At 42.3% G+C, this 10,802-nt stretch overlaps 1 protein-coding gene and 1 non-coding gene across 2 annotated transcripts; one reads left to right on the top strand and one right to left on the bottom strand.

Annotated features, from left to right (window-relative positions):
- The first annotated feature begins 108 nt into the window (after positions 1–108).
- On the top strand, positions 109–3,022 carry sigmar1 (sigma non-opioid intracellular receptor 1). The gene is made up of 5 exons (XM_068752943.1): positions 109–331; positions 495–546; positions 889–1,037; positions 1,382–1,474; positions 1,608–3,022. The coding sequence occupies exons 1-5, from the start codon at positions 187–189 to the stop codon at positions 1,835–1,837; spliced, it is 669 nt and encodes a 222-aa protein (XP_068609044.1). The 5' UTR covers positions 109–186; the 3' UTR covers positions 1,838–3,022.
- Positions 3,023–4,832: 1,810 nt separating this feature from the next.
- On the bottom strand, positions 4,833–4,905 carry trnak-uuu (transfer RNA lysine (anticodon UUU)). The gene has a single exon. It is a non-coding gene; the product is annotated as a tRNA-Lys (tRNA).
- Positions 4,906–10,802: the final 5,897 nt, after the last annotated feature.

The raw sequence follows: 10,802 nt of genomic DNA, 5'->3' as shown, positions 1-10,802 counted from the left end.
TGACGCAAGCGCACCTGATTCGGCTTCTGATTGGCTGTACTTCCCAGTCGTACCCCTGCTGATCAGGAAGTAGCTGATTTCGTCCCACCTTTGCCCATGGCGTGTTTGGAGCCGTCTGTTTGCCCCCCTTCCCACCTGTACTAACCGCACTGCAGACTCTTTGTTTGTTGTGCGCAGTTTGAAATCATGTCTGCAGTTCGAACGTGTTTAAAATTAGTCATCCTGACCGCATTGTCCGCCCTGGCGGTGCTGTCGCTGCGGCACTGGATGGCCACCAAGCAGTATGTTTTCAACAAAGAAGACATTGCCAAATTGGCCAAACAATACGCAGGTGAGTTTGCTGTAGAATACATCTGTATCTAAACCGAATTAAAACCGGCCTGCAGGCTACTCAAATGTAGTTGAGCGTTAAAGTGCACGCATGTATGTAGCCCAAGAAAGTCCAGCTCCCTGCCTCGCACATAAATGGTTCTATTCAATGCCTGCGTTTTCAGGACAAGACCATGAACAGGCCTTTTCTAAAATTGTGGTGGAGCTCAGAAAGAGGTAATCGCCACTCCTTTGTGTGGAATATAGACACGTGTTCAGGCACAACTGCAAACCAACACCGAAATTCATGCTGATGTATTGAGTCGACTTATTTCAGCTCTTAAATAGGTTCAAAGCAGTTTTAATCTGTAACTATCAATTCGCTTTTTTTATTATATTTTTTCTATATAATCTGCTGTGCATAAAGTGATGACTTGACCTTAGTAAAACAGACAATATTGAATAACAATTCGGCATTTGTCATTCGTGAGTCATCTTCACGATGCGATTGGTGACCTTTTTGATTTGGTTTATATTTTATGTATTTATCAACCGGTTAATCTAGCGTGCCTGAACTAGGTATCCCGGCCACATCCTTCCAGACGAGGACCTGCAGTGGGTTTTTGTGAATGCCGGAGGTTGGATGGGCTCCATGTGTCTCCTCCATGCCTCGCTCACAGAGTACCTGCTCGTCTTTGGTACAGCAGTGGACACAGGAGGACATTCAGGTAGTGCATACGCTGCAGGAAGGTGAAAGTATTATTTATATCTGCATTAAAGTTGTAGTGATGAAATTGCAAGATCAAGCAGAGACTGGTTGAATTTTACGTTTGCTGGCGTGACTGGTTCAAAAATGATGAGGGGGCTGCAAGGTTTGTCATGCCATCGATGGAAAAAGATCAGTTCTGACAGTGTTGAGATGAAATTTGTCGGAACAAATTAACATACTGGGTTAAAATCAGAATTATGTTGCAGATGCATTACATAGCGCTCTCTTTCTATCTAGTTTGTTTGAGGATTTTATCATCTGTATATAAAATGTGACCATGCATTTGCTCTGTTCTGCCACCAGGTCGCTCCTGGGTTGAGATATCTGACACCGTCATATCTGGCACCTTCAGGCAGTGGAAAGAGGGGACGACCAAGAGTGAATTATACTACCCTGGTAACTTATTTTACTCTGACAACATATATTTTCCCATCTTAACTAAATGTGAAAAACATATCTGATGACTTTGTCCTTTCTTGTGTTAGATCTCGTCCTAAATCTTTTTTTCCTTCCTTTCGTAAATGTTCAGGTGACACCATCGTACACAGTGTCGGCGAGGCCACTTCGGTCCAGTGGAGTGCCGGGACGTGGATGGTGGAGTACGGCCGAGGTTTCGTCCCTTCCACACTGGGATTTGCTTTTGCAGACACCCTGTTCTGCACCCAGGATTTTGTCACAATGTTCCACACCATCCGTGTCTATGTCAAGTGTCTGCTGCTGGAGGCTGGAGCACTACTTACAGAGGCCGGTGTTTTCTGAGGCGAGGTTGAAGAGGGACAATAACATCAAAAGTTAACCCATTTTTGGGGAGGCGGGGATATCTGTGCCAGATCGCTCCAGTGTCAAATATTATTATTATTTTTGCCGAATTGTAGACAAAATTGCATCAGTGCAGTTTATCTCAGACATTTTCATGGTCTTGCCTCTGACTAGGCAATCGATATGGAAAGTGGTTGAGCATCATTTGCTTTATCCTAACTAAGATAAAGCAGTAACTCAACACTTTATTTATAAGGTCTGCAGTACAAATGAAAAATGTCACATCTGGTTTAAGGAATATTTTCAGGTTTTGAATAATGTTCCTGAGAATTTAATCCCAAAAACCTATTTCACAAGTGGTAGGAGAAGCCATAGATTTTGTTTAAAAACAAATATGCATTTCTTCATTTGGTTTGGAGGAGAGAAAAAAAAACAATGCAGAGCCAAAGCTATAATTTTCCAGTAAATAACGGGCGAGGTGAGAATGTATATTTGCATCTTGATGTTGATATTTCATTGTCAATTAATGTTTTGCTTAAAATGTCCAAATTCAACAGCGAGGATAGTGCCATGCCTGATCAGGTTGTCGTTCTCACACGTCGGAGACGATAACAGAGGGGAGGGGAGCAGCCATCAGATCGATTGGGTGACCACCAAACACTCCTGTTGAAGCCACTATGAGGAGAAGGAAGGAACTCACTGCGCAGTGTTAATTTCCCCTCTCAGAAATCTTAAAAACCACATTTGTAGTCTTATTTTAGATCGCACGGTATAAGACAGTAGTCGATATGTCTTAACAAAGTTGCCTAATGTAATGGGGCGGGGGGGGGCACTGCTGCTATTTTGCCATGCTATGCTGTAGTGTAAATTCTAAATGTTTACCGGTAATTCATTCAATGGGAATAATTTGTGTAAAATCTGACTTCATTCAAAATTATTATCATTAGAATCATTATTCTGGTTTGAACATTTGCAGGTAAAATATCTTAATTATCAGACTTTGTTTTTATTGATGTCCTGAACCATCAAGGCCCACACGGGGTTGAATCTGTTTTTTTGGCTTGCGTCAATTAGCACCAGTAGCAGAATCGTGCCATGGATGGGTAAATCCTCAGATGTGTATTTTAATGTAAATCAAAGCTGAAAACTGACAATTCTAAAATAAATAAATGTTTTTGAAGGTAATTCATATGATTCTAATTTATTTGATACCTTATCAATCCTTTGCATGAAGTTCCTTTGCCACAGTATCAATTTGCCTGCTAACAGTCAACTTGCACAATAAGATATGGTATTAATATCACACATCAAATCTCAAAGAACTATATGCTGAGACTATTAATATAATGGCATCACAAGCATGCAGTGGCTTTATTCATAGAAGCTTGTTGGCAGCAAATGCTGCAGCTCAAACAAAAAAAATGGACAATTTAACAACCTGGGTGCGATCCCAAAACTGTGGTTAGAGTTTGGGAGGAGCTGGAAGGATGCCTCATCTCGCTGTAAACGTCAAGAGGATGTGGACAAACCTGATCTGTTGACATTTTCATGAGAAAGGTCCGGGTACTGAGAGTGGTTTGTAGATTTGTGGTGTGTATCAATTCTGATGTTATTGTATCTGTCCACTGGTGTGCATGTGTTCACATGCAGAGGTTTCAATGTCAGCCTAAAACAAAGTTCCTCCTCCTTCTAGAGGCTTTTCAGGAGATCAGGGTGACCAGAAATAACAAAGCAGCGTGCAAAAGCAGCAGCCACACCTTAATGAAATATCGCACACGTTGCCGAAGAGCGATTACAAAAGATGGATCCGGATATATAATATTAAAACCTAAATTCAAACACCAATATGAATTTAATCCTAATTGAGGTACACAAACACACCTTTATGAATATGATTACGTTTGTATAACAGCTTGCATGTTCTCTGGAATTTAAAACATCTGGATGGGCCATGGAGCCTCATGAATCGACCGTGCATCCACAGTTCAGTGAAATGACCGTGGAAATGTGCGGTGCGCCTCACGCCGACGTCATGGCTGGCGACACTTTCAGGTGATGCTGGGAAGCTGATATATCAAATAAATGTCAACTACACGTCAGAGAAACACGAACAATGAACACCGACGAACAGAACGCACCAGCTGTGTGCAATTACAGGAGATGATAGGAAAGCATGCGCAAAGTGGTGCGTTAGAAGACATTACAAATGGTACAATTCGAATTGGATTTACTGGTTCATCAGCCACTGCAGGTTCCCGCGGGTCATCCTCCCGAAATTGGAATTGTGCGCAGAGCTGCGGCCGGCCTTGGAGCGCGTCTCAGCGCGCCGCGCACCCAGGTGCTGACCACACCGGGGTTCCTCGCAACCGGGGTCATTCCAGAGGCAGCAGGTAGACCGTTCGGGACTGTGCCATGTCAGCCTTGTGGGACGGTTCCCCGCATGTCTGCCCGGTATTCCCACAATGCAGCTGAAAAAGGCCACACGAAAGCGCAAGCTGGGTCCAAATGCCGCTGTTGCCAACATGTGCGTCCACGTTGATTAGGACGAAGGAAATGTGCTTGGATTCATGCTTACGCAGCGTTTCGATGTAAAAAGGTGTATTTTTTTCCACTGACCTCGTTCTGGATCAGATCCAGAAAACATTTTGCATGATAGTTCATATCGGACCCCTTTATGACAGTGATTTTTGGTGAGAGAATTTAATGCATATTTTACTAGATGTGATTTTTGTTATTTTCTTTTTTTTAAAGCCTCCATGTGGAAAGTCCAGTTTTTCTTGTATCCAGATGGGTATCCACATCCCTCTCAAAATACAATGTCAGATTTGTTTTTCATGAAGATCCAGCCAGCAGTTGTTAACAAATGTTGTCATAAACATAACCTCATTGGTGTAACAATGCAGATTCTCTAAAAGTGTAACCATTTCAACTTTGTGGATTATGGGGGTTGCTGGAGCCTATCCCAGCTGGCTCTGGGTGAGAGGCGGGTTCATGCAGCCCAAACAGGGACTTCAACCCTGGACCCTCAGATCAAAAGTCTGATGCTCTTCCAACTGAGCTATCTAGGCTCCTTGAGCGGCAATGGGGCAATAATTCTAAGGCTGCATTCCTGGAGAATATCCAGGCGAGGGCGCCACTAGTCAGCATTTGATCCAATCTTGCTTTTACCTTCTGTTTCATTTTTAAGATTCATATGTCCTGATACTAATTCTAGCATGTCACGTTCCAGTTGGGCTACATTTAGGCTGATAGGCTGACTGACAAGAACACACTGTATAAAAGAGGCAAACAGAAAGTCAGTGAGGACTTACCGTATGCTCCAGTGGCTTTTGAACATTGATCCAGAAAGTTTGTCATCTTAGATAAACCAGGAACATCACAGGAACCACAACTGGGATTTACTTTGACCCACTTTGACTGTTGCCCAAACGGTTTTTAGACGTATTTGACATCTTGTTCCAAAAAGTGCTTTAAAGTAGGTCAAAGTATTTATGTGCTTCAACAACACACTTTAGGCTTTCCATAACAAGATTAGTCACTTCATATATACATAATTTTTTCACATAATTAAGAACACAATAAATAACAAGCCAGTTGGTCACAGGGCCAGTATATAGAAAAACAACCTTTCACACTCATATTCACACGCACCAACAAGCAATGTAGTGTACTGTACTATACAAGTATGCACTGTGTACTTTATGGAAGAGACAGGATTTTGGAAAGTGAGAGGAGTTAGAAATCAATGAAAAAGCAAATAAGATTTAAGGCCTTTGAATCTATAGAAAACAGAATTAATTAATTAATTCAGAATTAATTCATTAATTCATGCATTCGTGCATGCTTGCTTAAATGTGCATTCACTGTTATTTTTTTTTATCCCTATACAGTACGTACTGTATGTTGGTCCTGTGATGAACTGGTGCCCTGTCCAGAATGTGTCTTGACTGGAACAGACACACATTTCTGATTGTAAATCTAATTATGACTGTAATAACTGATGTCATACACTGGAAAACTTCACCACATCACACAGCCAATGGCAAATTTACTCTAAATGTCAGTTACTTTAAATGTAAAAGTTTCTTGTTAAATTGAACAACAGAATTAATGACACACAAAGATACCTGTCTTTTACAGTTTCATTATATTTCATAGAGGAATAGGAAGTACCGGTACTTTGAAATAATGAATGAAAAATATTTATTTGACACATTCAAAGGTAATGCTATTATTTTTCACAAATTGCAGCTGAAAAATATTATATTGGGTTTGTGGCCCACTTCAGTTGTGCTAAAATGTTTTTTCATAGCATGGTGATAAACAATTCATCTTGCAACATCCTGAGCACGGAGTCTGGTGAAATTGAAGGATGATGACACTCCTCTTCAATAAAAGTCAACAAAACAAATGAAATATTTAACAAAGGCCCTCCATGTTCCGCTGCTACCAGCACAGCAGCAGGGGAATCTTCCTGAGATGCAACAATGTGTCAAAAGTTACAGTTTTATAAAACACATCATTTAAAATGACAAAATGTGACACTGTTGTAAATCAATAACCTACAATTAGGAAGGTGTTTTTAATCCCCCTGTTGGGTCTGTTTTGTGTGAATTAGTTTGGTTCTGTGGGTCAGTTCTGAAGGTCTATTGGCTACTTATGGCTCATATCGCTCTGCCATTGTGCTGTAAGGAATTAACTGTGAGCAAGGACAAAACACACTAGAGCTGTGGCAAAGTTATCTTTGAAACAATAGTGTGGTTGTTTCTGAGCACTGCAAACAGTTGTGGTTGCCATGGAATTCAAAAAAGAGTGTTTGCAATGATCGGAACAGCTGAAATGTAAGAAAAAAATCTCAAAATGTACTTTGTGTGTTCAGATACCATATGTACACAACATGAGGGATAGCTGTCATCATTTAATAGACACTGATGAATCTTTACACTGTATTAATTGTCAAAAATAAATGGCAAAATAATTTATTGAGACCTGGAATGGTCCATGTAAGACTTCATCCAATAGCCACAGTGTCTCATTCAAGTGACTGACCACATCATTGAAGAGATGTCAGGTTAAAATGTGACTCAAATCTCCCTCCAGGGCCACCGGTTCAGCTCGAAGCTGCTCCGCTCAATTGATTCTTGATTCCTATTTCCTTCCCTTATTGCTCGGCCCGTCTTTGCGAGGCTGAGGCAGGTTGGAGTGTGGTTTGAGGTCATATTCATCGTCCTTAGCTCAGTGCAGTATTTCTCTGTGTGATTGGTGTGAATAAAACATGAGAGGTGAGAGTGTTAATTCTTTGGTCTGGTCCATTGGTCAGCTTCAGAATAAATAAAAGACACAAACGCCACGTTGATAGTGTAGCTATGTGTGTGTGTGTTTGGAGGTGACTGGGGGGGGTGTTACAGAGCGGGAACAGTTGAGAAAAGCCTCATAGCATTTTATTGGGAAATCCCATGCAGTAGTTAAGGGGAGGGGGGAGGGGCGTGAGTAATTTTATGGAGACCCCTCTGCTCAAAGAATGAAGGGGAGGTGCTGTGAGTGCGCATGAGGATGTAGCATTGTGTGTGTGTGTATTGAAGAGTAAATGTTTATTGTACTTGTGTGTGTGTGTGTGTGTGTGTGTGTGTGTGCCATTTAGAAGAAGGCCAGGGCCCCCCAAGACAAATGTGGCTGCTTACCCCTTTGGTTGCTATGACAACGGGGAGGTGGGAAAGGGTCTGTTGGAATTGCCATTAAAATGTAGAGCAGAACACCCCTGCCTGTCTGCGCACACACACACACACACACACTAACTAAACAAGGCGAGACAATCTCTCACATACACAGGTGTGAACATACACACACATACTGTAGTTGTGGTGGTAACACAGCCGATGCTAGTGAGACGTCAGTGACCTTTGCGGCATCAGGACCAATCAAACTATAAGAGAACACGCGATTCTCATGGCATGGAAAGATATTTATGTGCAAATGCGTGGTCGTTAGAGTTGCAGGACATTTGGGCTTTGTTCATTGGCTTGTGAAACTGTTCGAGGAGGTATTTTAGTATTTATCTTTACGGCACATTCATTAATTGATCTTCCTAACTGCTTTGTCTGTTACCGGGTCGTGGATCGTGCTGAAGCTTCTCCCGGCAGACAACAGGCGAGAGGCGGGGTACCAGGCGGGTTCATTGCATGGAAGCCGGAGAACCCGGAGAGAACCCACACAGACACGGGGAGAACATGCAAACTGCTCACATAAAGGATAGGAACCTATGATATTCCTGCTGTGAGGCAACAGCGCTTACCACTGCGCCACCTTGCTGCCCTTTCCTGCACATGTACCGGTAAGTCTCAATTACTAATCCTCATGGCCAGCACATCTCTCCTCTTGCCAGTCTTTTTATATTTTTCTTTTTTTTTTAATCACAGTTTATTTAATCTGTGTATGGTTTGTGTGTGTCCATTGTGTGCATTTACAAGCAATAATTCAATTCACAGTCCACATTCTAGAAAGCTTTGTGGTATTTGTATTTACACACGTTTATATTTCCCTTTTGGACACTTTAGTTTCATGTATTGAGCAAAATTCCTGACTAATATTTTTGTTTCGCTCTGTCCCCGACGTTGTGTTGAGTGTGTGTGTGTGTGTGTTTGTGAGTCACAATGCTCCCTCCAGCTTCTAGCTCTCTGAGTCTCCTATGGAGATGAATGCTGCAGGCTGCTTTACCTTACACTGACTTAATCACACAAATCCACAGCTGAACTCACTTTTGTCTGTGTTTAGAGTTTGTATACTATATATACAAGTGTGTGTGTTTCCCTGTAATTGTTTCGGTCAGCCCACAACTGAGTTTCTGCGAGTGCACCCTCAGGTCTGTGCATGGAATTGCAGATATCACTTGTGACCTATTTGCTGCTCCATTTGCTTTCAGGTCAGGCTGTGGGTTTTTGCACGAGATTAGAATTATGATGAACTTGCTTAACGTTAATTAAAGAGTAGAATGTAGGTTATTGCAGATTTCGGATCCGGGTTTTTTATCAAGGCAACTTTAATTGTCGTAATGATAGTCAGAATTCAGATTTGGAAGGTTGCGTCAGGTTCATTGTTCATGAGTCGCTATATTTCTCTATACTTAAAACTCTGCTCAAATGAAATCACCCCGGGATCCTAGCTATGCCCTCGGGTTCGTGACGTTATGATGATGTTCATCCAGTGGGAAGACTTAATGGCATCCCGTTCCCATACTCCAGGCCAGCAGCGCTACTGTAGACAAGCTGAGGAGTAGCTGAAGAAATGGAAAGAACGTGACAGACGAAGAGAGATGTATAAACATACGCAACAACAGCAACAGAGAGGATTTTCCACCAACTGCGCTTATGATCAAACAGATGAAGCGAGACAGAAAACACAGCAGAGCGGGTGCGATGATTTATGCCTGGTGGAGATGAAATGCTTCTGTTCCCTCTGCCACGCTGGGCATTTGTCTTGCTTACTAATCCTCCCAGTACCCCGTTCTCTTTCTTCACCGAGCCCAAATCCTCCCCGGATGTCTGTGTTTTCCCATCATCCCTCTGTCTCCCCACACATCACCCTCTTCTTCCCCTCTCAACCCCTCCCACACGTCACTCCTACTATATTCTCTTCCTAGCAGTGACCCACCTCCTCCTCTCCTCATGTCAGCATTAGTGTCAATGTGCTCAGCAATGTGCCACGTATTACACCAGAGAGTATTTTAGGGAGTGATTGATTTTCTTCCAATTCTAGTTTTTACCCAACTATTTATTTATTTATTCCATCACCACTTTTAGTTTCTCTCTTTCTATTATTTTGCATCCTCCCTCCATTGGATGCACTCTTCTCTTCAAGGAGTTGAGCATTCTCACTCTGGCATCAGTTTGCTGGTTGCCACGACAACCCCAAGAGCCAAGTTATTTATAGCAGCAGATCAGAGTGACTCCCACCCAATACAGGCTGTATGTGGGCAGTTTTTGAATATAATTGTTACTGTTTTTAGAGCCCACTGGCTAAATCTCAACAATATGCAGATGCTCAAAGATGCTAACCCTTTCTGGAGTTATTTAGTGACCATTAATAGTTAGTTTTGCCCCAAAGACTGCTTGCACAAAACACTCCTCCAGAGTCCCATCCACTTAGTGGCCCTTCCTTGAAAACCTAACCTGTGGCTAACATTTGTAAGCTAACCAAGAGTTGGACTTCAGGGAAAACACTGCATACCAGGAGGAACATTTCTCCTCTTTAGGTGGAATCTTTCATCCTCAATCCACTTCTAGCTCCTGCACCAGGCTAACACACGGAAATCCCAAGGTCATGGATTGTCTATTTTTGTTGCTGAATGTTCCACGCTATGTCTGGTTCTTTTTTTTTATTTTTATTAGCATCGTTAATTTTAACATTTTGTGAAAATAATGTGGTCGTAATATGTATGCTGGTGACTCCATGGTTTACAAACATTTTGATCAAAGTGGTGAGACCACTACAAGCTGCATTTGTCAGCATTTACATTACATCCAATCTTGCCAGTCAGAGGGATTCTCTAGGTGAAAACATTACTGTATTTGAAACAACACCATTGTATGGCCTTTTGACTGTGTGTGTGTGTGTGTGTGTGTGTGCTTAAGCATAAGCGAATGGGCAGTTTGAAATGTATCATCACTGATCACAGCCAAGGCTGATGCTTCATGGCCTGTTATGTTACCATGGAAACGGGCCCACCACTTGGGACCCGCAGAGAAACCGAACACCGTCCGATCAATAAGCTCCTTTAATAATGGGGCCGCACACACACACACACACACACACACACACACACACAGAAGCAGCCTCAGCACAACTCTGAAGCTCCATTAATAGGTAGATGGTGGCACAAACACTGCCACTTACTCAGATAGACTGCAGTGAGGTGAATGAGTGAGGAAGAGTCTTTAAAAACCCACGAGACACTTGAAACGGTGCTGCA

The sequence above is a fragment of the Brachionichthys hirsutus genome, chromosome 19 (genome assembly GCF_040956055.1).
Source record: "Brachionichthys hirsutus isolate HB-005 chromosome 19, CSIRO-AGI_Bhir_v1, whole genome shotgun sequence".
In the NCBI taxonomy this organism is placed as follows: domain Eukaryota; kingdom Metazoa; phylum Chordata; class Actinopteri; order Lophiiformes; family Brachionichthyidae; genus Brachionichthys; species Brachionichthys hirsutus.
This window is presented reverse-complemented; position numbering and strand designations above follow the sequence as displayed.